This window comes from Paroedura picta, chromosome 1 (assembly GCF_049243985.1).
Source record: "Paroedura picta isolate Pp20150507F chromosome 1, Ppicta_v3.0, whole genome shotgun sequence".
Taxonomy (NCBI): Eukaryota; Metazoa; Chordata; class Lepidosauria; order Squamata; family Gekkonidae; genus Paroedura; species Paroedura picta.
In genome coordinates this window covers 13,797,859-13,825,436 of record NC_135369.1, presented here as the reverse complement: position 1 = coordinate 13,825,436, position 27,578 = coordinate 13,797,859, and the positions used below count along the sequence as shown (strand labels likewise).

The 27,578-nt window shown below is 51.4% G+C and overlaps 1 protein-coding gene across 1 annotated transcript; it reads right to left on the bottom strand.

Moving 5' to 3' along the window:
* Positions 1-292: 292 nt before the first annotated feature.
* On the bottom strand, positions 293-27,290 carry HCN3 (hyperpolarization activated cyclic nucleotide gated potassium channel 3). The gene is made up of 8 exons (XM_077322542.1): positions 26,551-27,290; positions 14,835-15,264; positions 13,709-13,870; positions 10,924-11,142; positions 9,289-9,435; positions 7,570-7,810; positions 3,844-4,008; positions 293-1,517 (listed from the first exon to the last, which is right to left on the bottom strand). Exons 1-8 carry the CDS (start codon positions 26,961-26,963, stop codon positions 418-420), a joined length of 2,877 nt encoding a protein of 958 aa, XP_077178657.1. The 5' UTR covers positions 26,964-27,290; the 3' UTR covers positions 293-417.
* Positions 27,291-27,578: the final 288 nt, after the last annotated feature.

The window sequence follows — 27,578 nt, the reverse complement described above, 5'->3', positions numbered from 1 at the left end:
AGGCTCATGATAAGACAGAAAGGGGTCCGGCTCAGCCTTCTGGAGGTTCCTCTCAATGGCAGAGTCCCAAGTGGGCAAGGATCTGAAGAAGTGGCTTCCCTCCCCTTCCTGCTGAGACAAGACTTGAAGCCACAGCCTAACTACCTTCTAGAGCAGGGGTAGTCAAACTGCGGCCCTCCAGATGTCCATGGACTACAATTCCCACGAGCCCCTGCCAGCATTCGCTGGCAGGGGCTCATGGGAATTGTAGTCCATGGACATCTGGAGGGCCGCAGTTTGACTACCCCTGCTCTAGAGCGTCCGCCTTGACTCATTTCCCCATCCCTGGACCCTCCCCCCCAGCTGTTTCGTTCGCCCGGAGCCGGCTCTTCTACCCCGTACGTGTCAGACGATGCTGCCCTGGCCTTTCTCGCGGCCTCACATGTTGGACATGAGCTTTGGTTTCCCGGTGTCCACCTCGGGGCTAAACGCCACAGAGCCCTTCCGGGACGGGCTGGCCACGTGCCGGGGCGTAGAGGCAGGGGACTGCGGAGTGCTTGTCCCGCTCACAGATCGGCTAGAGCCCAAAGGCACCTGCTGGGTTGAGGCAGGCTGGCCTGCAGTGCCGGCGGCCGGCTTGGAGAGGAGCCCCGTGACCGAGGGAGTCGAGCGGTGGGTGAGATTCCCAGAGGACTTCCTGGCCTGCCGCAAGGGTCCCACGTCCGCCTGGAGGGTGAGCCGGTTAGGCAAGGACGGCTGGGAGGCCGAAAGCGGCCGTACGTCCTGGGTGAGGCGGCCCGCGGAGAGGCCCTGCGTGCTGCGGTGTTTCATCAGCTGCTGAGGCTGCAAAAACAGGGAGATGTGGGAGCCGGTGGCCCGGGAGAGGCTGTAGTGAAGAGTTCGTCCGGGAAGGACGGACGCGGCGCTCGCCGGCTGCTGCAGGAGGGAGGTGGAGACCGAAGTGCCGCGCGATTTGGAGAGCTGCGGCTGGTTCGCCCCGGGGACCGGCTCACCCTTCTGGGCTGGCCGGGGGACAGCTTGGCCCAGAGGTCCTCCACGAGGCCCCATGTTTTCTAAGGGTGATGGGCAATGGACCATGGGGGAAGAAGGGGACCCGGCAGCCGGCGTCTGTAAATGGGACTGGGGCCCCGAAGCCGGGGAGCTGACCGAGGAAGGGCGGGAGCCCCCCAGGCTGGGCTGGGAACGCCGGGGGTTCCGGGGCATGAAGGCGGAGTCTGGAGAGAGAGGGCTGGACACGGAGGAGGGAGGCAGGAAGATGTGAGCCGCCAGGCTCTGCTGGTGCGTCAGTGCGATGGCCACGTTGGTGGTGGCCGCGGCGGTCTGCAGCGGGGCGTGCACCAGCGGCTCCCAGATCACCGGCTTGCCGCTCAGCTCCCGCCCAGCCATCACCGGGGGCAAGTCCTGGATGTTATGCGCCATGTCACGGTCGTGCTTGACGATCTGCTGGATCATCTCGTTGTTCACACTGCTGGAGCTGTGCTCTGCCCGTTTGCGCAGTAGGATGGAGTTCTTCTTACCTGGGGGGAACAGATAACATAGCGAGAAATCCGGTTAAATCAGGGCAAGGATCCAGCACCGTGTTCTAAGTAGATCCCCCTGGAATTCTATTTCAGTCAGAGCAGGAAGGCAACACACCCTGGTGCAGTTTGTCCGAGGGAGTCTCCTAAATCTCGAGGATCCTTTAATTATTATTTATATATTTATGCCATCTAGGCCAGGGGGAGTCAACCTGTGGTCCTCCAGAGGTTCACGGACTCCAATTCCCATGAGCCCCTGCCAGCAAACGCTGGCAGGGGTTCATGGGAATTGCAGTCCGTGAACCTCTGGAGGACCACAGGTTGACCCCCCCCCCCCCCCCCCGATCTAGGCCATCCCTCCTAGCAAGTGGGTTCGGCTCGCAAATATAAAATCCCATTTGGAACGTAATAAAAACAACTTTAAAACGGACATCCCTATTTCACTTTGCGACCCCCCCCCCTCTGTCGCCCAATGCTCTTCTCAATCTTGGTGAATTTCACAGGCGGTGGGGGGGGGAACATCAGTATGGGGATGGAACAGAGAAAGCGGAAACGTGCTTTGTAGTTTGATTGTAGTTTGATTGTAGTTTATGGATCAGTATTATGAGTTCGTCTGATCCTCCTTGAAAACAAATGTTTTAAATGGGGTTAGAATCATAGAATCATAGAATCATAGAACCATAGAGTTGGACGGGGCCATACAGGCCATCTAGTCCAACCCCCTGCTCAACGCAGGATCATAGAATCATAGAATCATAGAGTTGGAAGGGGCCATACAGGCCATCTAGTCCAACCCCCTGCTCAACGCAGGATCATAGAATCATAGAATCATAGAGTTGGAAGGGGCCATACAGGCCATCTAGTCCAACCCCCTGCTCAACGCAGGATCATAGAATCATAGAATCATAGTTGGAAGGGGCGCCACAGGCCATCTAGTCCAACCCCCTGCTCAACGCAGGATCATAGAATCATAGAGTTGGAAGGGGCCACACAGGCCATCTAGTCCAACCCCCTGCTCAACGCAGGATCATAGAATCATAGAATCATAGAGTTGGAAGGGGCCATACAGGCCATCTAGTCCAACCCCCTGCTCAACGCAGGATCATAGAATCATAGAATCATAGAGTTGGAAGGGGCCACACAGGCCATCTAGTCCAACCCCCTGCTCAACGCAGGATCATAGAATCATAGAATCATAGAGTTGGAAGGGGCCACACAGGCCATCTAGTCCAACCCCCTGCTCAACGCAGGATCATAGAATCATAGAATCATAGAGTTGGAAGGGGCCATACAGGCCATCTAGTCCAACCCCCTGCTCAACGCAGGATCATAGAATCACAGAATCATAGAGTTGGAAGGGGCCATACAGGCCATCTAGTCCAACCCCCTGCTCAACGCAGGATCATAGAATCACAGAATCATAGAGTTGGAAGGGGCCACACAGGCCATCTAGTCCAACCCCCTGCTCAACGCAGGATCATAGAATCATAGAATCATAGAGTTGGAAGGGGCCATACAGGCCATCTAGTCCAACCCCCTGCTCAACGCAGGATCATAGAATCACAGAATCATAGAGTTGGAAGGGGCCACACAGGCCATCTAGTCCAACCCCCTGCTCAACGCAGGATCATAGAATCATAGAATCATAGAGTTGGAAGGGGCCACACAGGCCATCTAGTCCAACCCCCTGCTCAACGCAGGATCATAGAATCATAGAATCATAGAGTTGGAAGGGGCCATACAGGCCATCTAGTCCAACCCCCTGCTCAACGCAGGATCATAGAATCATAGAATCATAGAGTTGGAAGGGGCCATACAGGCCATCTAGTCCAACCCCCTGCTCAACGCAGGATCATAGAACCATAGAATCATAGAGTTGGAAGGGGCCATACAGGCCATCTAGTCCAACCCCCTGCTCAACGCAGGATCAGCCCTGAGCATCCTAAAGCATCCAAGAAAAGTGTGTATCCAACCTTTGCTTGAAGACTTCCAGTGAGGGGGAGCTCACCACCTCCTTAGGGTTGAACGCTGCAGCTCAATTTGGCCGCCTCGGTGATCACCGAAACCCAAGGCAGCACATAGGTGGCCAGTGCCACAGCTTGGAGAGGAGGGGCGGCAGCGTTGGCATGCCAGCTGGCGGCCGCACGCAGGCACAGAGCTCTGCGCCTGCATGCAGCCACCGGCGGGCACACTGCACCCCCCCCCCCGCTCCTCTCTTCTGTGCTGCAGCGCTGGCCGCCTCGAACGTCAGTGATCAGCCAAAGTGTTCAACCCTGGTTTTAAAAGGCTTGGGACCCCATTCTAGCTTTGGCCTCCGTCCACTCACCTATGCGGTCCAGCCGGTCCATAGCTACCGTCTCAAAGGCTCTGCGCATCATGGGATATTCCTCCAAGACCTCGTTGAAGTTGTCCACCGAGAGAGAATAGAGGCGGCAGTAGGTGTCAGCCCGCACGCTGGCCGTGCGCCGGCCCCGAGTGAGAAGGCAGATCTCTGCGAGGAGGAGGAGGAGGAGGAGAAGGAGGAGGAGGAGGAGATGCAGAGTCAGGAATTGTAGGTCCAAGCTCATTTTATTTTTATGCATAGCCCTCTGAACCGCAGGGTGGAATTGCCTACAGTTGATAGGCTGAGACATCTTCTAATACAGGGCTCCCCAACCCCCAGGCTGCAGACCGGTACCGGGCTGTGGAAGTGTAGGTACCAGGCCGCGGTGGGGGGGGGGAGGCGTGGGTGCTGGTGGGCACAAATGCACCGGTGCGAAGCTGCCGCACCTGCGCGTTTGCGCCTGTCAGTGTGCCACTGGTCACACCTCCCTCTCTTCCCCCCCGCCCCGGTCACCGTGCCTCCCTCTCCCCCCCCCTGGTCCCTGGCCTGAAAAAGGTTGGAGACCACTGTTCTAATAAACAATCTAACACAGGGGTAGTCAAACTGCGGCTATCCAGATGTCCATGGACTACAATTCCCAGGAGCCCCCTGCCAGCGAATGCTGGCAGGGGGCTCCTGGGAATTGTAGTCCACGGACATCTGGATAGCCGCAGTTTGACTACCCCTGATCTAACAGTGCTAGGATTGCAAAAACCTGAAGCAAAGTACAGGATGTGTTGAACGATGCAGGAAAAGGAGCCAGCCAATCAGTGTATCGTTACAGCCCTCGACCAGTACAAACACATCATTCCACAATATATGTCATTTTACAATTATTATATATTTCTGTCGTCGCTTTAAAAAAATTAATTTATCGGTACTGACATATATTACTAATCTAAAACCAAAAAAGGAACACCACCCAACTTTTACAGGTAGGAACTCAGAAGTGGAGCTGTACAATAAAATGATGTAAAACTTGTGGATTATTTATTATAGTGCACAATTGAAAACAGAATAAAAACGACATAAAAACTATGCAGGACTAACAGCACATAAGACCAAACGCGTTTCGAGCCTACTGGGTCTTCCTCAGTGGTCAGAACTGTGATGATACCCTCTATATAAAATATCTAAACTCATTCTAAAGTGTAGCTGAGTGGTTGAATGGGATCCTGGAAAATAATGAAAAATATCAGAATGAGCATGATTAAAAAGGAGAGTCTAATAGGTAAATCATTCAAACATGAGTGGTGACTTACTGTAAATTATGGCACCAACCAATATATGTAAATTTTAGACTTTTTGGAGACCACCTCCTATGGCATATCCCTAGGCTCACCACTCTTGGCTATCATATAATCCTGTGCTGAGAGTGTGTCTCATGTGCGTCAGGGAAAAAAGCACTATAATAAATATAGGAAGAACATTGCCCCCCCTGGGGGTTTGAAGTATTCATCATCACCCTCCATCCCCCAATGCCCTTGTTCGGGTAGGGGAGAGCGGTATTTACTGCCGTGTTGGGGATTTTTATAGTCTTTTAGTGGGGGTTTTAATGGGGGATTTTAAGACTATTTAAAATAATAATAAGACAGCAGTCTTAAAATCCCCCACTGAAAGACTATAAAAATACCCAACACGGCGGTAAATAATAATAATAATAATAATAATAATAATAATAATAATAATAATAATAATAATAATAATAATAATAATCTGTCATGCTGTTTTAATCCTTATATGTATTGTAATATTTTTGTTTGTTGGAATTTGCTAGTCAAAGGAATGTAAATAAACAAAGAACACGACATTCCGCAGTTTAAAGGAACGGGATAAAACAAAACTACTTCATCATCTTTGCACTGACAATTTAGTCTTAAAAACGTGTGTTTACTATATCTATATCGATACATTTAAAATGTGTCCAGCCTCAGCGACTGTGTACGATTTCTGCAGTTTGCAGACCTGGGTGCAAAATCTGGCTCCTTGATGGGTCATTTGAGGGTTCCTGTCAGATAAAAGTTATTCAAGCTTAGCTTGACTGGATCGACCAGGGAATCTGTCTCACAAGGGGCTATTAATTCCCACATAAAAATACCCTACAAAAGGGACAGGTCAATTTCACACTGTGAGGAAGAACAAAGTGTCCGCAAATAAGGAATTTCCTTCCGATACTGTGGAGGGCAAGGCTGAACTTCTAGCTCAGGGGTAGTCAAACTGCAACCCTACAGATGTCCATGGACTACAATTCCCAGGAGCCCCTGCCAGCATTCGCTGGCAGGGGCTCCTGGGAATTGTAGTCCATGGACATCTGGAGGGCCGCAGTTTGACTATCCCCGTCTAGCTAATGTAAGCACCCTTTTAGAATAACTGAATCAAATGGCGTCAGGAGAGGAATGTGCCATCAGATTGCAGCTGACTTACGCCAACCACTTTTCCTTCTGAGCTTTCCGGGTGAGCGGCGGTCCATTAACACCGGAAGCGCCACTCAGCAGCAATCTGGAGCCACCTGGGGTCTTGCGCTGCCCGGCGACCATTTCAATATCAGTGCAGTTCTGTTCTGCTTAGGATGTGACCTGCTTTGATCAGTAGGGCGTCAACATGAGAGGGAACATTGATGGCGACCCCCATAGGGTTTCCAAGCCAGGAGGAGAACAGAAAGGGTTTGCCATTGCCTGCCTCTGCATGGTGGTCTCCCCTCTAAGGACTAATCTGGGAGAAAACAGCATTATATAAATAAAAAACAATCCAGTGAGAGCAATTTAATAGGTTCAAAAAACGACGCATACTATACTCAGTGGTACAGTCTACAGTCTGGTTGGCCTTGTCAAACCATGGTCCGGAACAATTCTGTTACAGTATGGTCCTATCAATAATGTTCTAATTCTGTAATCCTAGCAGGGCTCTGTCCTGGATAACCCAGGCTGGCCCAGTCTTCATAGGATCATAGAACCATAGAGTTGCCATGCACCCTAAAGGCCATCTAGACCAACCCCCTGCTCAAGGCAGGATCAGCCTCAAGCACCCAGGATAAGGATCTGTCCAGCCACTGCTTGAAGACTGCCTGTGAGGGGGAGCTCACCACCTCCTTAGGCAGCCCATTCTACTGCTGAACTAGACTTACAGAATCCTAGAGTGGGAAGGGGCCCTAGAGGCCATCTAGACCAACCCCCTGCTCAAGGCAGGATCAGCCTCAAGCACCCAGGATAAGGATCTGTCCAGCCACTGCTTGAAGACTGCCTGTGAGGGGGAGCTCACCACCTCCTTAGGCAGCCCATTCTACTGCTGAACTAGACTCACAGAATCCTAGCGTGGAAAGGGGCCCTAGAGGCCATCTGGTCCACCCCCATGCTCAGTGCAGGATCATCCTCAAGCACCCAGGATAAGGATCTGTCCAGCCACTGCTTGAAGACTGCCAATGAGGGGGAGCTCCCCATCTCCTTAGGCACTATTCAACGACTCTGACTGTGAAGCATGGTGTCGAACGCCCTTTACCAGACGCATTTACCGCGAATACTTTATTTGACAGTGTGGTGTCATGGCTAGACCGCTGGGCCTTGACCAGAGAGACCCAGATTCAAATCCTCACCCTGCTCGCGGGGTGTCCTTGAGCCATGGGCTTCCACTGAAAAAACAACAGGCGCTCACTCAATATTTGGTACGACATTTCGTCCCAGCTCTCTAACCTACCGCCAAAGTAGGAGCCGTCTGAGAGCTTCATTTCCTTGGAGCCACGAGTTAGGATGCTGACCACACCATGCTGGATGAAGTACATCTTCTTGCCCACCGTCCCCTCCCGGATGATGAAGTCCGCCGGCTGGAAGACCTCGAAGCGAAGCTTGGTCAACATGGCAGTCACAAAGTTGGGATCGGCATTGGCGAAGAGGGGCATGTTGGCCACCAGGTTTCGGCAGTTGAAGTTGATGATCTCCTGTTCGTGGGATGGGGGGGGGAAGGGAGAGGAGGAATTCAGCAGCCTCGAGTCCAAATCCCATTTCCTTCTCCCATCTACAACCATTCACACACACACAAGCCCAGTTCCAGAGGCCTGCAGGAATGAGACCTGGCCCGAAATCAAGGTCACAAGGAACTCGTGCAGCCAGCAGGAACACAAATCTTCAAGGCACATAAGTGAATAGCCTTAATGGTCAGCTTTCTCAAAAACAGAAACCTGCACCAGTTGTAGGCTAAGCGATAACATGGGGACTCTGTGTAATTTAAAGGGCGAGTTGCTAGGCCAGTAAATTGGCAACAGATGTAGAATTTTGAGCCATGACTTTGTGATAATTTTAACAGATGCCCAACACCAAAGGATTTCTTAGCTTTGAAGAAGAAGAAGAGTTGGTTCTTATATGCCGCTTTTCTCTACCCGAAGGAGGCTCAAAGCGGCTTACAGACGCCTTCCCATTCCTCTCCCCACAACAGACACCCTGTGGGGTAGGTGAGGCTGAGAGAGCCCTGATATCACTGCTCGGTCAGAACATATTTATCAGTCCTGTGGCGAGCCCAAGGCCACCCAGCTGGTTGCATGTGGGGGAGTGCAGAATCGAACCGGCATGCCAGATTAGAAGTCCGCACTCCTAACCACTACACCAAACTGGCTCTTTCTTGAAAGCTGATATGAATAAATAGTACCTTAGGGTTGTTATTTTCACTCCTACTCAGAGAAGATCGATTTTCTTCTCCCCATTCCACATGTGAGAATATAAACCATTACTGTGTTGGACTTTCCCCATCCCTCCCTCCCTCCCTCCCTCCCTCCCTCCCTCCATCCATCCATCCATCCATCCATCCATCCATCCATCCATCCATCCATCCATCCATCCATCGTTCTGTTTACATGCTACCCTTCCTCAAGGCCTCAGGGCGGCTCACAGCATATCAGCAATAAAACCATAAATTAACATTCAAGGTTTAAAACAAATCGAATCCCACATCAAAACCAATCAAAAATTTGCCACCTTCTCTCCGGTAAAGGGGTGTGTGTGGAATATACAGTGCATTATTATTAAGAATTTCTGAATGGCATGTAGATGAGTGCAGTGTGGCCAGTTGTGAATGCCATTGCCTTTATAGGCCTCAACTATAGGCCTGGTGGAACAGCTCAGTCTCACAGGCCTTGCGGAACTGCTTGAGGTTCCGCTCAGCAGAGCGTTCCGCCAGGCCGGAGCCAAGGCCGAAAAAACACTGAGAAAGGCTTATAGGCCTTTTGTGGGGCTTAGGTTGGCCACTGCATGAGAAAGGAGGCTGGGTTAGATGGGCCACTGGTCTGACCCACCAGATGTAATTGTGAAGCCCTGGCTGAGGCCCAACCCTGGTGTGGACAAGCTTGTTGAGGTCCACAGCAGCCCACCTTCCCAAATGTTGATGGCCCCCTCGGCTTCATGAGAGACCCTGCCAAAACGGTACCTCCTTCAACGGCTCACTCAACTCCCCGAGGATGTTCTCCTCATCAAACATCTTGCCCTGGTAACGGTGTTCATAGTACTCATGGATCCGTTGGCGCGTGTCTCCGGGCAGCTTATGGAAGGACATGTATTGTTCCACTTGCTTGTACTGCAGGAGAAGATACCAGAGAAAACATGGAGAGAAGATGAAGAGCCCATTTTCACTCTACCCTATGGAATCTCAAAGCACATTTCAATCGCCTTCCCTTCTTCTCCCCACCACAGGCATCTTGTGAGGTGGGTGGGGCTGAGAGAGTCCTGAGAGAACTGGGACTGGCCCAAGGTCACCCAGCAGGCCTCCTGTGTCTCAAAGAACCTTCCAGTGTCCTTCCCTTCCTCTCCCCACCCCAGGCCCCTTGTGAGGCAGGTGGGGCTGAGAGCACAGCAAAAGTCACGGCTGAATTGGGAGTCCTCCTAATCCGATGATACTTGGGAACTGCAGGCTGGCTGATTTCGGAAACAGGATGCTGGACCAGGCAGTCTAATCCTCCAGGGCTTTCAGATGGGTTGCAACAGAGTAGCCTGTCATTAACCAGAATGGAACCAGTTGCAACCAGAATGGATCCTCCATGTTCAAAGGCAGTCTACCTCTAAACATTATTCAATTTCCATTTTGAAATTTAGCGCTTTACATTTTCCCTCTGCAATGTCTATGATTGACACTATCTTTCCCCTGCAATATCCAGTAGCAGATATAACTCGCTACATTTGGGAAAACCACTCTAAAAGCTCCAGTAAAGTGTAGAAATCTGCGTTTTACTGGATTAACTTCCTTTCCCTCCTTCATGCCTCCAACACTGATGCTGATATAGCACGGTAGTCTGTCACTGATCAGTCAGGGCGTCAGTTCAAAGACTACTAGTTCCCATTTACCATTCCCTTGCACAATTTATTTTTGCCCTCATTTTTTAAGTGATTGTGCTCTTGTCCATCTTTGGGCTGAGATTTGCATTTTGGATTGTCTTTCCCTCTTTGTTCTCCCCCCACCCCTCACTTGTTCAGGAAAAGAAAAATAAACAAACAGCCTTGTGCTCCATCCCCACCCACCCCCCGCTTGCTTTGGCTGTAGAGGAGACAAGTGGCAGGAAATAAACTCCTCTCCAGCCTTGTGCTCCTTCAATGCCAGCTGGAGCTTTGTGACCACCGCTCCCCTCCCCTCTCTTAGCTTCCCCAATCAAGTGGGAAGGAGAGAGAGCAGCCAGACAATTAGGTCTAGAATGCAACATCTGTTTCAATTCAGGAAAAATGAAGGTGGAAGGCCCAGGTTCAGACTGATCTAAATTCAGCAGGATCGACAATGGGGGAAAAAAAAGTAAGTGCAGAACCAGCCCAGGTGAAATTTCCGGAGCAGTGTCAAGGGGCCAGATTAACCTCTCAAAGACAGGTCGATCAATGGCGCTTAGCCCAGATACTTATGGAACTTCTATGTGAAAGGGCGGCTCTACTAGTCACTTTCTTCTCCCAGCCTTCCTCACAGGGTTGTTGTGAAAATAACACAGAGAAGAGGAGAATGGGGAGAAAGTCAGGGGATCAACGGAGCAAGTCAAACAAGCAGACTATACAAGCAACCTCCTCTGCCCCCTTCTCCCTTTCTCACCTTCTCCTGGTACTGGCGCCGGGAGGAGTCCAGAGACTGGATGAGCGCCGTGGCGTGGCCGATGAACATGGCGTAACAGGTGGCGCCAACAATCATGCTCAGCATCGTCAGCCAGACGTCCGTCATGCCCTCGGGGGCCTGCTGCCCGTAGCCAATGCACAACATGTGGCTCATGGCCTTGAAGAGCGCGTGGGAGTACTGTTTCCCCCAAGAGTCATTCTGTGGGGCAGAGAGAGAAAGAAATGGCCACTGAAAGCCCTGCCTGGGATGAGAAGCCAGCCTGCTTTGCCGGGAGATGTCAGGGACTGGACAGAGCACTTTCTACGGGGGCTCAGCCACTTGGTATGATTAAAGAGCTCACCTTCAGCCACGCGGTGAAGATCCTGGTGCTGCGGTGGCAGCTGCTACCAAACCAATTTTGTTGTTTTCAAATCTGCAGAGCCAATCGAGACCCCCAGTAGCCAATCAGAAGCCTTGCTGGGCAAAAACCCCACCAGGCCCCGCCCACTTTTGAAAAACCCTTGACAGGCAGCTGGATGTAGGCTTGTGCGATTCGGCTGCCCCACGCCTGCGTGGTTGCGCCCGCTGTCACGCCGTTGCCAGCACCTCCCTCCCCCTCCCGCGGCGCGGCGCTGCCTGCGCCCGGAGGGAACGGCCGCTTCAGTGGCCGAATCGCACAAGCCTAGCTGGATGCCCATGTTGGGCATCTCTGGAGTAGACAAGGCGGAACTTGAGGGACCAATGGTTGAGTCTACGAGAGCATCATGCGTCCCAGTTGCAACCCCGGCCCCTCCATGCACAGCATATCCTCCAAGACTGAGCAAGGGCTCCGCCCTCTAAATGAATGATAGCGAGATATTATAGGAGACCAAGGAGACCTGGGTTCAAATCCTCCCTTCTACCATGAAATTCACAACATCCGCGGTCTCAACCTTTTCAGAAACAGGACTCATTTCTGATCCCCTCCCCGAGGAGTTGATTCTTATACCCCGCTTTTCACTACCCGAAGGAGTCTCAACGCAGCTTACGATCGCCTTCCCTTTCCTCTCCCCACAAAAGACACCCTGTGAGGAAAGTGAGGTTGAGAGAACCCTGATGTCACTGAAGAAGAAGAAAAGCTGGTTCTTATGAACTGCTTTTCTCTACCCGAAGGAGTCTCATTGCAGCTTACGATCACCTTCCCTTACTCTCCCCACAACAGACACCCTGTGCGGTAGGAAGGGTGGAGAGAACTCTGACAGAACTGCTCTATGAGAACAGAGGGGGGAATCAAACTCGGCTCCCCAGATCAGAGGCCTTTGCTCTGAACCGTGACACCAAACTGAGCTGCTGAGAGGCTGCAGGAAGTCACATGGCAGTGCAGTCATGTGATGGGAAGTGGAGGAGCCAAAGAGTCTGAAATGGCCAGTCTTGGAAAGCAACTCATCTGCAATGCTTAGCAAACTCGCCTTGGAGCCCTGCAGTGCGAGCCAGCCCTGTGTGCAAAGAACATGCAGCAGTCAACGTGCATGCAAAGGAAACTTGCAGCCCTGTTCGCAGGATATGCTCCCTGACAGCAGGTCCACCCCAAATCATGCTACCCGTACAGAGATTCGCAAGCCATAAATGAACGGGCAGAGGTCAAACTACCTGCCTACAGGCCCAGAGGCGTGGTTTACGACCCCTGAGCTAGGAGATCTTGAGTCTATCTCCGCCTGACCGACCTTTCTGGGTTGTTGTACGGATAACACGAAGAAAGGGAAGACCCAGATATGCCGCCCCGAGGTCCTTCAGAATGAAAAACATTGAAAGCTATTACGTATTTATTTAGAGTAGGATTTATAGAACCACCCCTGTCGGCCCAGCCATCTTGGGGCAGTGTACATCAGATGAAATAAACATCATTAAAACAACTCTATAAATTCGGTAAAAACCTAAAAAATTGGCATCCCACACATTCCTATATCGCCCACATTGCTCCCCCCGTTAGTTGCCAGAGCTAGATGGTACAAGAGAGAGTGTTTCCAGGGGAGGAAGGAGGGTTTGGACATTCCTGGTGGCCTCAACCGAATGCCCAGTGGAAGAACTCAGTTTTACAGGCCCTAGGTAAGCTCCGACAGGGCCCGTGTCTCTTCCCAGAGCTCGTCCTACCAGACAGGGGCCAAGACCGAAAAGGCCCTGCTCCTGGTCGAGGCCAGGTGGACCTCTCATGGGTGGGGAACACCATTCTATTGGATCTGGCAGAGTACAACGCTCTTTGGGGTAGGGCGAACTTGGAGAAGCGTACCCTGAGATATGCCGGGCCCAGACCTCAAATCACCTTAGCAAGAAATGCGTGGCAATTTGGAAGTTGCGGGTGTCTGAAGGGGGCAAGGTACCTCCTGACGAGGGACCGCTATCAGAAGTTAGATCCAGGCGGGTTGCCATGTTGGTCTGAAGCAGCAGAACAAAGTTTGAGTCAAGACTGACAACATTTTATTCAAGGCATAAGCATTTGTGTGCAGGTACACCTTGGACCATGCACATTGGATAATGCACTTTCAAAGTGCTTTTATAGCTGGCTTATCCTGTGCGGAACAGGGAAATCTACTTTGAAAGATGCTTCATCTAACATTGTGGGGAATACAATTTGTCAGCCATCAAGTATGCCTGGACACGATGCTGGATCCGTGCCAGAAAGAGGTGATCTTTGACATGCGGGGAAAGAAACAGACATGCTCTGTGCCCCGCCTCCAGAACTACGATGCCCCGCCTCCGTCTGCCTAAACTGGGACATGGCTGCTGCTACCAGGGATGGAGAACTCACCACCATGTGGTTGATGGAGACCCAGCAGTCCTCCGGGAAGTCTTGCAGCATCGGGACAAGGAACTGCAGACACCCGTCCCAGTGGCACAATAGCAGCATCATCCCAATGAGGTTGAAGATCCGTACCACGGCGCTCGCCAGGTCGTAGGTCATGTGGAAAATCTGGACCGTGGGTGAGGAAACGGGCAAGTGAGGAGGTTGGCAGACACCTGGAAGCACTGACCTCCCTGCCCTGTCATGTTTCTGCTTTTCCTTTCCTTTTTGTAATTTATTTGTACCCATATTTATATGCCGCTGCTCTTGGGCCTGCCATCTTGTGTCAGCGAACAACAGTAATAATAAAGCATACAGGAATAACAATATCATCAACATAGTCATAGAATCTTAGAGTTGGAAAAGACCTCCAGGGTCATCTAGGCCAAGCCCCTGCACAATGCAGGAAGTCACAACTAACTGCTCACCCAAAGTGACTCCGATTATATGCCTGAGTGATCCCCTCACACACCAGAAATCTCTAGAATCCAGCCTGGCTTGGAAGAAATTCTCCTACCACTCCACAGCAGTAATTAGCAATTCCCTGGGTATGCAGTCCTACAACCTCCCCAGACCCTAAGCACTACTCTTCTTCTTTTGATCTGGAGAATATTTATAGCTTTGTGGGAAAGGAGAGTCTCGTCCAGGCAAGATGATGGCTAAATGGTGCCTCCATGTTCAGAGGCAGTCTACCTCTGCATATCAGATGCATTGGAGTAAGGCCTTTCTGTTCTGCCTGTGTCTAATGGTCAAGTTGATATTACATCCGTTCATGTCTGCAATATCTCCCTGCAGGTTTATACTGCAGGTTTTTATGCCGGACATCAACTGGGACAATATCGAATCCACCACTAGAGGGAGCAAATCACATGTGGGACAAGATCCCGCCCATCAAATAAAAAGGAACTTACAAGCAAGAAAAATGAGGATGCAAAAAAGTCCTATCCTATGTAGATGACTGGTGCTTTTTAGTATTTTACTGGACACAATTGATTGTAAATGATTTGAAAGCCTAGCCATAAATTTAATTGGAATGCTGGGCAGACGTACTCCAAATAACTAGGAAAACAGCATAGGCCTGGCATAGACCCACCTCTTCCCACTGGTGGATGTATCGGATGAGGCGGGAGAGGCGAAGGAGGCGCAACAAGCTGAGGATCTTGGTGAAGCGGACGATGCGCAGGGCCCGCGCCGTTTTGTAGACGTCGGAATCCACCTGGGTCTCCAGGTCTACGATGAGGAAGATGTAGTCGACGGGGATGGAGGAGACAAAGTCCACCAGAAACCAGCTCTTGAGATACTTCATCTTGATGGTGTGCGGATCCAGGATTATCTCCGTGTTGTCTTCCACCACGATGCCCGTCCGGAAGTTCAGCACCAGGTCGGCCAGGAAGAAGGTGTCCGAGAGGACGTTGAAGACGATCCACGGTGGCGTGTTCTCGTCTTTGAAGAACGTGATTCCCACCGGCAGGATGATCAAATTCCCCACCATGAGCAATAACATGATCAAGTCCCAGTAGAACCTGCGAAACAGAAGTCAAACGGAGATCATCTCTCTATGGAAGAAACAACAGTAAAATACAAGATGCCATCACCATGTCCCCGAGTGGTCAGAAATCTAGGATTATTTATTGTACTACAGGCCAAACCCGTTGCATTCAGGAATACAACAGGCGCTAGTTTAGGTGGGTGAGGTGGAAGAACTCTGTAGATGGCCTCCCCCACCCCCCAGGACCTGGAAAGGCCACAAGCAGCTGTTAGGGAACTCCCTGGCAGGGGCAGCTCTCACGCAGCAGGGATCTGCAGCCTCTGAGCCTCGGAGGGAGGAGGGGGTGGTCAAGGGTGGGGGATGGAAGGTGATTGGCTGGCTGCTGGATAGACAGGCAAGCTGGTTGGAGGAGGAGGCACTCAGGGGAGGGAAAGCCGCTCTGAGTGGGCCACCACTGCCCACCCGTCAAGAGTACAAAGGATGGAAGGGCAGGGATTTGAAAGGAAGAACTGGTAATATGCCTAATTGGTGCCATTTGTTTCCTTAGGTTATTTCTCATCTGACTTTCTCATGGGGAGTCCAGGCAGATTCCACACATCAGGCTCAACAAAATGGGACATTCGACAGCTAACGAATTGGAGTTTAGAAGTCTGGAACTCCGCTGGGCCTATATAACGGAGCTTCCGCCAGGTCTACGGTTGAGGCTGGGGCAGTGGATAAAGATCAACGGGCCCTCCCTGATGTCAAGCGCCCACTTTGATTATTTTGTCTCTCTTCCCTCCTCACTCTACCGGTAGGGGCAGGGGATGGGGTTTTCCGCCATGTTGTGGACTGTTGGCTTTACTTTATTGGTACTTTTCTGTCCATTTTAATGGGGTTTTAATGGTTTTTTTAAGCTGGACATTTTGTAACCCACCACGAGCCTGCTTGGGAGTGATGGGTAATAAATTAGATTCAATTAGATTTAATAATAATAATAATAATAATAATAATAATAATAATAATAATAATAATAATAATAATAATAATAATAATAATAATAATAATAATAATAATAGACCTCCAGACTAGAGAGAGCTGTTCCCCTGGAGAAAATGTCTATTTTGGGGGTTGGATTTTAGAGCCTTGTTCTCTGCGGTGGTCCCTCCCCTCCCCTCCCCCAAGCCCTCCCCTCTCCGGTCTCCACCCCCATGTTTTCCCACAAATTTCCCAACCCAGAACTGGCAACTGTGTGGAACCCCTAGAACAATTTAATATCCGAGCATATGCTTGTAGATCAGGCTTTCTCAACCAGGGTTTCATGAAAACCTTGGCTTTCTTGGTGGCCTGGAAGGATTACCAGAATAGGTAGGAGTTAATTAATCTATATATATATATTTTCAATTGTTGAATGTTTACTGGGTGCTAGGGCCATACATGGCCATGGTGACCTGACTCCCCCCTCGCAAAATAGCCAATGATGGGCCTGGAGGGGAAGGAAAGGGGAGGGGCCTCGGGTGGGCGTGTCCACAGCTCTGCTTCCCAACCGTATTCTGCACAAACGCGTCACTTCTGGGGTTTCTCGAAGACTGTTTCAGGGATTTCTCAACAGTTAGAAAGGTTAGAAAGGTTGCAGAGGGTGGACTGGATGGTTTTGTACCCTGCTGAGGTCCTTCTCCACCCCCGGGCCCTCCCTTCCCAGACTCCACCACCAAAATCTCCCAGTTTTTCCCACCCCAGACCAGACAGACTAACCCCACTGCCCTGATTGGTTTGGTTGCTTCTGGAGATGGCCATGCCAAGCCTCAGTTTCCCTTAGATCATGCACAAGAAAGCCCTGGAACCCAAAGCATCTTGTAATGTTTGCCTCTGCTCCATGCTGTCCTCACAATAACCCTGCGAAGTAGGTCAGGCCAAGAATGTGTGAATGGCCCAAGGTAGGTCAATCAGTGAGCTTCCCAAGGCAGAGGGGGGATTTGAACCTGGATCCTCCCAGATCCTAACCGAACTCTAACAATTACATTAAACATTTGTTTTATTCAGATACATTCAAGCAGAGCATTCGGGAAGAAAATTGCAGCTGGCTTCCTCCAGATCCAGCCCGAACTCTAGCCCCTACATCAAACATTCACTTTATTTGTATACATTCAAGCAGAGCATTCAGCAAGTAAACTGCAGCTTTCTGGCTTTACAGCCAAATGGGTTAAAAATTATTTCTAAAAGGCCTCTCTTTCCCACCACTTATAAATGGGAATTTTCTCTGTGAACAGTACTCCCCACCACCAGATTTGCTTCCCCACAGCTTGCTAAGGGCTCTGAAATTTAATACGCAGAGAATCCATGTGTTTATTGACTAAAGATCATTAAGTGATAAACAACGCTTTAATCGTGTTTTAAAGTTTGATCCCCTAAATAAGGTCAGAAAGCAGCACTCTTTAACGTGCTGCCATCTGCCAGGGATCAATATGCCAGCCCTGGAGTCAAATACAATGCAAATGCATATCAAGGAGGATAGGCAAAGGATTTTGGGTGTCAGGTCAAATGTTTTAGCCTCCTGTCCTTCTCTGGGGAGGGGTCATGGCTCAGTAGTAGAGAATCTGCATGCCAGATTCAGGGAAATGTTCCTGACAGTCAGAGCGGTTCCTCAGTGGAACAGGCTTCCTCGGGAGGTGGTGGGTTCTCCGTCTTTGGAAAATTTTAAGCAGAGGCTGGAGAGCCATTTAACGGAGAGGCTGATTCTGTGAAGGAATTTTATTTTGTATCCTACTTTTTACTTCCCAAAGGCATCTCAAAGCAGCTTACAACTGCCTTCCATTCCTTTCCTCATAACAGATGCATTGTGAGGTAGGTGAGGATGAGATTGCTCTGGGAGAACTGTAACTGCCCTATGGTCACCCAGCTGGCTGCATGTGGAGGAGTGGGGAATCAGTCATGGTTCTCCAGATTAGAGGCCACCTCTCTTAACCATGACACCGTGCTGGCTGCTAAAATTAATTTTGAGGTAATTTAGGGAAAGTTTTATATATTAATCACACATAAACATAAACAGGTACATATAAATGCATCGGTGCTAGGTGTCTTCCTAGAGGAACATCAGACAATTTGCCTTTTTGTCATGCACACAGAAGGGAACGCCACTTTAGAGGTGGTGCCTGCGATGTGAAAGGAGGCATTCTCCCTTGTCCCCACACAGAACAGAAAATGCCTCTTCAGATGTGGTAACTGCTGTGTGGACATTAAATAAAAAGAGGCAATCTCCCTTGTCCCATAAAGAACAGAGAATGCCCTTTCAGAAATGGCACCTCCTGTGGGTATATTATATAAGAAGAGGCATTCTCCCTTGTCCCGCATAGAACAGGGAATGCCCTTTCAGAAATGGCACCTGCTGTGGGGATATTATAGAAGAAGATGCATTCTCCCTTGTCCCGTATAGAACAGGGAATGCCCTTTCAGAAATGGTACCTGCTATTATAGAAGAAGAGGCATTCTCCCTTGTCCCGCATAGAACAGGGAATGCCCTTTCAGAAATGGCACCTGCTGTGGGGATATTATAGAAGAAGATGCATTCTTCCTTGTCCCGCATAGAACAGGGAATGCCCTTTCAGAAATGGCACCTGCTGTGGGGATATTATAGAAGAAGATGCATTCTCCCTTGTCCCGCATAGAACAGGGAATGCCCTTTCAGAAATGGCACCTGCTGTGGGGATATTATAGAAGAAGATGCATTCTCCCTTGTCCCGCATAGAACAGGGAATGCCCTTTCAGAAATGGCACCTGCTGTGGGGATATTATAGAAGAAGATGCATTCTCCCTTGTCCCGCATAGAACAGGGAATGCCCTTTCAGAAATGGCACCTGCTGTGTGGATATTATAGAAGAAGAGGCATTCTCCCTTGTCCCACATAGAACAGGGAATGCCCTTTCAGAAATGGCACCTGCTGTGTGGATATTATAGAAGAAGAGGCATTCTCCCTTGTCCCACATAGAACAGGGAATGCCCTTTCAGAAATGGCACCTGCTGTGGGGATATTATAGAAGAAGAGGCATTCTCCCTTGTCCCGCATAGAACAGGGAATGCCCTTTCAGAAATGGCACCTGCTATTATAGAAGAAGAGGCATTCTCCCTTGTCCCGCACAGAACAGGGAATGCCCTTTCAGAGGTGGTAGCTGCTATGTGGGCATTCCATAAGAAGAGAGATTCTTCCTTCTCTCACAAAAATGCCTCTTCAGAGATGTTGCGTGCTGGCCAAGAAGAGGTATTCTTTTTTCTCTCACACAGAACAGAACGCCTGTCTTGGGGTGTTGCTTACTGTGTAGATATTACCTAAGAAAAAATATTCTCCCTTCTCCATTACAGAACAGGGAATGCCTCTTCTGGAATGATGCTTGCTATGATGCATCTGGCCATTCTATAAGAAGAGTCACTCCTCCCTTGTCTCTAATAGCGATCCTTACCTATCAGGCTACATTCTCCTCTCCCTCCCCATTTCTTCTGACACAGCACCTGCTACGCCAGAGGCATGCATTGTCTAAAATTAAAAGGGAGATGCTTTTTGTTACCTTCTGAGCTATCATTTTATTCTTATGCAAATGCATGCAAATCCAATCAGCTGAAACTTTGGGATGACCATTCAGCAGAGACGGCTTTCATTCAGAAGCAGCCCTTTGATGGTCTTGGAATGGCAAAGAGCTTGAATTGCGAGTCAGGGAAGATATTATAAATTAATCCCGGACTCCCCAGCCTTTTTGAGCTTACAGGCACTGTTGGAATTCTGACACAGGCAGAGGAAAGGAAACCTGTGTGTAGGAACTCCATTAATGCACTGGTTCCCAACTCCCGGTTTGAGGACTGGTACCAGTCCGTGGATCAGTCGGTACCGGGCCGTGGCTCCTCTTCGTCCTCCTCCCCAGCTGCTGCCTCGGGGGCTGCCCTACCACTTTGCTGCTGGCTCACCTTTGGTGCTCTCTGGCGGCCGCCATGGCTGGGGCTCCCCCTCAGCATGGCACTGCGCAGCTGCTGCTGGCAGCACCCCCCAGTGGGCGGCGGGAAGTCAGGGGCACCAGCGGGAAAGCAAGTGGAGCAGGGGCACAGGTGGTGATGACATCTCTTGGCAAAAGACTACACCCCCCCCCCCGGGCCTCAGTAAAATTGTCAAGTGTTGACCGGTCCCCGGTGATAAAAAGGTTGGGGACCACTGCATTAATGCACATAGAGAACTCCAAAGATGCAAGATAGATTTTACATTTGTAAAGCAGCGGTGTGTTTTGAAGTCCCCTTTACTATCTTGGACCGTCCCTTGCCTTCCACAAAACTTCTCTTTGGCGGACACCTATTAGCTAGCGCCAGTGACAGCCCTGACAGGTCTCCTCCCGAGCAGAGCAATTTTGCAAATGTCTTGACAATATTTCCAACTTCCTTTAAAAGGAAAAGGTAAATGGCGAACAGAGGAAACTACATCTTATCACGCTTTGTAGCTTTAAAAAAATTAATATGCTACTTGGATTGGGGGGAAATCAGATTAGGGGAGGAATCAAAAGCTAGCTCATAAAAAGCGTTGCTGAAGAAGGTTGCTGCAGGTTGCTGAAGAAGGAGCAAGATAAGACAGGTGAAGTGGATGAAGAAGAAGTTGGGTTTTTTTTATACCTTACTTTTCACTACCCGAAGGAAGCCCAAAGTGACTAACAAGGACTTTTCCCTTCCTCTCACTACAAGACGCCCTGTGGGATGGGTGGGGGCTGAGAGAGCTCTAAGAGAACTGCTCTGTAAGAATAGCCCTAAGAGAACTGTAACTACCTCAGGGTCATCCAACTAGCAGCATGTGGAGGAGTGGAGAATCAAACCCCGTTCTCCAGATTGGAGGCTGCCGCTATACCACACTGACCTTCTGCAAAAATCTGGCAGGAAGAACCTACTGGGATTTCCCTTGGCATTCGGCACCGGCCTCCACCCCCAAAAAAGTCCCAAGGAGATTTGAAGGTCACCTTATCTTTCTGCAATTGAACGGAGGCTCATAGATCAAGAAGTTAAAGAAGCCATTTGATCTGCAGTTGTAATTTAAACATCACTCCTGCCCCGGGTGGGGGGAAGGGGTACCTTTGTTCTCTTTGGATTGCTTACCTCATCTTCATTTTCCTTCCTTCCTTCCTTCCTTCCTTCCTTCCTTCCTTCCTTCCTTCCTTCCTTCCTTCCTTCCTTCCTTCCTTCCTTCCTTCCTTCCTTCCTTCCTTCCTTCCTTCCTTCCTTCCTTCCTCTCTCCCCCTCCCTCCCTCCCTCCCTTCCTCTTTCTTTCCTTCTTTCTTCCCTACCTTCCTTCCTTCCTTCCTTCCCCTCTCCCTCTCCCAGCTCTCAGGTTCATTTCGAACAAGCACACAGAAAACTGTCTCTCTGGTATTCCCTTATTGGTGCCAGCTAAATCCCCAATTCCCTTTAGACAGTGCCCTGTTTCTGCCAGGCACAGTTCCAGGGGGCCTCTTGCTGCCATCCTCCGCTTATGTGCTCAGATGATGCCGGGGGAAACGGAGGGGTTTTTCTCCGGAGGAAGCGTTACCGTTCATAAAAACAAGGCACAGTCCAAGTGCCAGGGTAGGCCCAGCTCCCAGGTAATCCGGGAGGAGGAGGAGGAGGAGGAGGAGGAGGAGGAGGAGGAGGAGGAGGAGGAGGAGGAGAAGAAGAAGAAGAAGAAGAAGAAGAAGAAGAAGAAGAAGAAGAAGAAGAAGAAGAAGAAGAAGAAGAAGGAGTTGGTTCTTATATGCCACTTTTCTTTACCCAAAGGAGTCTCAAAGCGGCTTACAGTCGCCTTCCCATTCCTCTCCCCACAACAGACACCCTGTGGGGTGGGTGAGGCTAAGAGAGTGCTGATATCACTGCTCGGTCAGAACAGTTTTATCAGTGCTGTGTTGAGCCCAGTGCTGTGTTGAGCCCAAGGTCACCCAGCTGGCTGCATGTGGGGGAGTGCAGAATCGAACCCGGCATGCCAGATTAGAAGTCCGCACTCCTAACCACTACACCAACTTACTTTGGCCATATGATGCGATCCAACTCAATGGAGAAAGCCATTAAGCTAGGATTGGTCAGTGGGAAAAGAAAACCAGGCCCACAAAGGGCGCGGTGGTTGGATGCGATTGGGATGAAAACTGGCCAGAACATACATACATACATACATACATACATACGAACATTCATTCATTCATTCATTCATTCATTCATTCATTCATTCATTCATTCATTCATTTTATTTCCCGCTGCTTCCCAAAAGCTCGCAGCGGGTTACAACAATTGTTAAAACCCTAATAAAACCCCACAAAACAGGTAAAAAAGATCTCTTACATAAAAACCAACAAGATATCAAAGTCCAGCAGTAAAACTGGTCCCAATTTGGTAGAACCCTAAAACCTTAAGATGGGAGGGGGAAGGAGGGAGAGGGCACAGATGGAATTTGCTACCACCACTTTTATAGGAGGGGGGCTGATCTACCTGGCCGCCCAGCCTCACCCATAGACCTCGCAGAAGAGCTCCGTTTTGCAGGCCCTGCGGAAAGCCGGAAGCTCCCGCATTGCATGGTTGATCTCAGTAGCAAAGCAGGGTCAGCCCTGGTTAGTCCTCAGATGGGAGTCCACCGAGGAAGAGCGGGGTCGCGCACAGAGGCAAGCAATGGCAACCTGCCTGTGTTTGTCTCTCATCTTGGAAATCCTACTGGATGTTCAAATGTCAGCTGCAGCTTAATGGCACTTTCATAGAATCATAGAATCATAGAGTTGGAAGGGACCTCCTGGGTCATCTAGTCCAACCCCCTGCACTATGGAGGACACTCACAACGCTCTCGCTCATCCACTGTCACCTGCCACCCCCTTGAACCTTCATAGAATCTCTATCAGCCTCTCCGTCAGATGGCTCTCCAGCCAAAGATGGAGAACCCACCACCTCCTGAAGAAGCCTGTTCCACTGAGAAACCGCTCTGTCAGGAACTTCTTCTGGATGTTGAGATGGAATTTCCTTTGAATTAATTTCATCCCATTGGTTCTGGTCCGTCCCTCCGGGGCAAGAGAGAACAACTCCGTTCCATCCTCTATATGGCAGCCTTTGAAATACCTGAAGATGGTTATCAGATCCCCTCTCAGTCGTCTCCTCTCCTCTCTCCTCTCCTCTTCAGCCATCATATTGACTCCTGAATGCTTGGATCTAGCCCATCCTGGATCATGATGACAAACAGGGTTTGTAGGCTCAGCTTAGACTGCACTGGCTCTGTTGGAGAGCGCTTGCATTTGTCTGCAGATGTTGGGTCCCTGTTAAGCTCTGTTTATCCCAGTTAAAGGATCCCAGGTGGCAGGTCTCAGGAAAGACCTGAGGATCTGCCTCAGGAAAGACCTGCCTTAGGATCTTGGATGCTTTAGAATGCTTAGGACTGATCCTGCGTTGAGCAGGGGGTTGGACTAGATGGCCTGTATGGCCCCTTCCAACTCTATGATTCTATGATTCTATGATTCTATGATTCTATGATTCTATGATTCTATGATTCTATGATTCTATGATTCTATGATTCTATGATTCTATGATTCTATGATCCTATGATCTGGAGAACCTCTGCCTAAGATCTGACTTGGGATAAGGGGGCTTTCCAAGGTTCTGTCCTGTTTCTAAGCAACAGGTCACCTGCTCTGGGCAGACTGGCATGATTTTAAATACCAGGTTTGAACTGAACCAGTTACAGCTCATCTTGGTGTGGTTTCAATGCGGGCCCAGTGTTTATCATGTATTTATTTATTGCAAGACCGCCACTCCTGGAGCAGCTGTCCCGCAGCAGTTAACAACAACAATACCGTAAGAATACAAGTCTAAATCAACTAAAAAACAATCCAACCACCCCTCACTTCAAGCCCCCCCCTCACTTCTCAGGGTTGGTGCTCAGAGGAGAGTCCCAAAATTTTCCCTTGCCCTGGCCTCAACCAGATGCCTGATGGAAGAGCTCCGTCTTGCAGGTCCTGCGGAACTGTGTGGGTTTTATCAGGGCCCTTAGCTCTTCTGGGAGCTCATTCCACCAAATAGGGGCCAGGATCGAGAAGGCCCTGGTCCTAGTCAAGGCCAGGCGTAATTCAGGCAGTCTGGGGAATCACCAACTTTTTAGAACTTGCAGAAGAACAAGGCTCTGCAAGGGGTGTAAGGATACCAGGCAAGGACCCCAGTTCCCTAGAACAGGGGTAGTCAACCTGTGGTCCTCCAGATGTTCATGGACTACAATTCCCATGAGCCCCTGCCAGCATTCGCTGGCAGGGGCTCATGGGAATTGTAATCCACGAACATCTGGAGGACCACAGGTTGACTACCCCTGCCCTAGAATACTGGGCAAGGATCCAAGTTCAAATTTCCACTCAGTCACGAACTTCACTGTGGCCTGTTACTCGTTCTCGGCCTAGCCTAACTCACAGGATCGTTCCAAGGCAAGATGGGGAGGGGAGGGGAGGGGGAGAGAACCAAGCATGCCACCCTGAGACTTTAGGAAAAGGGGGTAGGACCAGAAAAAGGGGTTGGCACAAGACTGCAGGCGAGTCCACTGGGGGAGATATACATGGTTTGATCCCAGCATGTGAGAAATCACCACCTCATAGGCTTTGGACAGTAGCTGCCATGGTTAAGGAGCAACGGGTGCGGAAATCCTCATCCGAGTACCGCAGCAGCGACAAGGCTAAGAGGCGTGGGCCCTGTGTAGGCCCACATATCCACAGCTTTGTTATGCAAACACAAGATGGGCATTCTAGTACAAAATCCGGCATCCCGGCAATTTCAGCCTCTTTGGAAGGGAATAAAAAGTGTTCCTCGCGTTCTGGCTCTTCCACAGCCGGCCTTTCGAACCCCTCTTCCGAAACGTGCCTTTTCCTTTTTCTTTTCGTCGCCTCAGGTCCCTTTCCTCCTGACCCAGAAATCCCAAAATCAGAACCGCAAGAGCGAGTGACCTAATCACAACCAGCCTGACATAGTTCTTCTCCTTCTTTTTTTTAAAGATTCATTTTGCAGGATTTGTTCTGATTAGACACTCTGAGCTACGTGGGAGCAGGATTTAGGATTTTGGTCTGGGATTCTTGTAAGCCTTGCTGGTGCCACCTCATTGCAGAGCCTGCTCGGGACGAAGATTTTGGGAAATCGGCTGGTTTTCCTCTTCAGTACCGGCCCCTGTGCAGCCCCCGTCAATGCAGCAATGTATATCCGGGCCTCGTCTCTCCAAACCACAGGCCCACAGCGTCTATCCTCTCCCATCCATTCCCATCATCCTTCTGTTCCCCTAGCCCAAACCGAGGGACAGGTGAACAAAACACGGGCCCTTCCCCTGTACCTTTCATTGACATCGAGGGCTGATCTGGGATTTGAAATCACTTTAGCAACCGGCTTGATGGTAAAATCATTCTGGATTAACCAACAGGGCCTACGAATATCTGCTTTGACATAAGCAGCCCATGGGCAGATCAAGGAGAGATTTAATTTTTATATTTATTTATTTATTTATTGTCGCAGGCCACCAGTGCGATGCAAACTCAGGTCCCAGATCAGAGTTCCCTGGCTGGTTTTAGACATTACAGGTTCTTCTTCTTCTTCTTCTTCTTCTTCTTCTTCTTCTTCTTCTTCTTCTTCTTCTTCTTCTTCTTCTTCTTCTTCTTCTTCTTCTAGATGCAGGGCCCTGTCTTGTCAGGGCTCACAAGTAATGCAGTTGGCCAGCCCCGATTAGTAGCTGGATGGGAGGCCCTGAGGAAGACGGTGAACCCCACCTCTGCCCCCCTCCTGCCTCAAAAACCCCACAATGAGGTCGCCCTACGTCGGTGGCGAGTCGGCAGCCCATCCCCTCCCGTGTCCAAATCCAGCTGCCACAGGGGGATCCTGGGCTGGCCCGTCGCTTCAGGAACCTTTCTCCTTTCAGGGTCGGACTGAGGGGAGGCAGCTCCAAGCCAGCGGGTCCCTGTTTGGGAAGGGGGACGCGGGAAAGGGGGACAGGCCCAGGAAGGCCCCTTGCAACGTCCCAGCAGCCTGAGTCGCGATTCAGCACCAAGGACAGCGGCAGGGTTTCCAGCACCGCGGACAGCGCTCCTGACGGGGTGGGGTCGGGGGAAGCTTATGTGGGGGAGGCGTTGGAGGGAGGGGGCTTTATGGAGGGGCTTTATGGGGCTAAAGACCGAGGGGGTCGTTGAGGGTGGGTGGCGCCCAGTAACTACTCGTGACAGGTGGGTGGCAGGATGGTGGGGGGGGGCAGGTATTGGCTCTCCTCCTCCTCCGAGGTGGTGGTCCGTCCAGCCCCCGGCCGCCACCCCCCACCCACCCACCTCCACCCACCCCGCCCGCCGCCGCCGCCGCCTCTCACCTGAAGTCGCTGTAGGGGTGGATGATCCAGAAGCCGGCCGACTTGACCCGCTGCTGCTCGATCTCCACCGCCTTGTGGCTGCCAAACATGCGCAGGGAGAACTTGTTGACGGCCGGCTGGAGCATGGCCCCCAGCTGCCGCTGCACGAAGGTGCCGCCGGGGTCGTCGGGGACGGCCATGGCCGCCGCCACCGCCGCCGCGTCCGCCGCCACGATCTGCTCGGCCACCGAGGCCGGCGCCATCTCGCCTCTCCCGAAGCCAAGGCCGCCGGGGGGCTCGGCGGGGCCGTCGGGGGGCCGTCCGGCGGCGTCTCCGTCGGGCAGTAGCGGCGGCGGCGGCGGCTGAGCCTTGGGGCGGGGGTCGGCGGGGCCCGGGATCGGCCGGCGCGCCCCCTCCTGGGGCTCGGCGTCCATGGCGCGCAGGCGGGCGCCGGGGGGCTAGGCGGCCGCCTTTCCTTCAAACGCCCTTGCCCGGGCCGCCCCGCTGCCCGCCCGCCGGGGGCGCATCCCTGCCCGGGCCCGCAGGCGGCGGTGGCGGAGGGGGGGCCGGCGGGGTGGGGCGCCGGGGGGCGGCTTCTGCGGGCCAGGGGCGCCCGGGGCGCGCATCAAGGGCGCGGGCGGGCGCTGGGGTCGGGGAGACGGGCGGGCCGGGGCCGGGGCCGAGCCTGGGGCGGGCGCCGGCGGGAGCCGAGAGACGTCAGCCGGGCGGCCGGCGCTGGAGAGCCCATCCTCGGGGGCGCGGGCAGGGCAGCGCGGCTGGCAACGCAACCGGCGCGCAGGGGGAAGGGGAGGGGGTGGGGGCGGAGCGGGACGGCGGCGCCACCTAGCGGCCCCCGGCAGATCGGCGCCGGGGCGGGCCCCAAGCGACCCCCGACCGCGGGCCCCGAGACCCCGCCCCTACGCCCCGCCCTGCAGAACTCCAAATTATTATTATTAGAAGAGAGCCAGCAGGGCCTTCAAGGCGGACTATATCGACGGCCGAGGAGGAGCTGGTCGGGCTCTTCTTCAGATCCTGCTAGAATGGGAGGC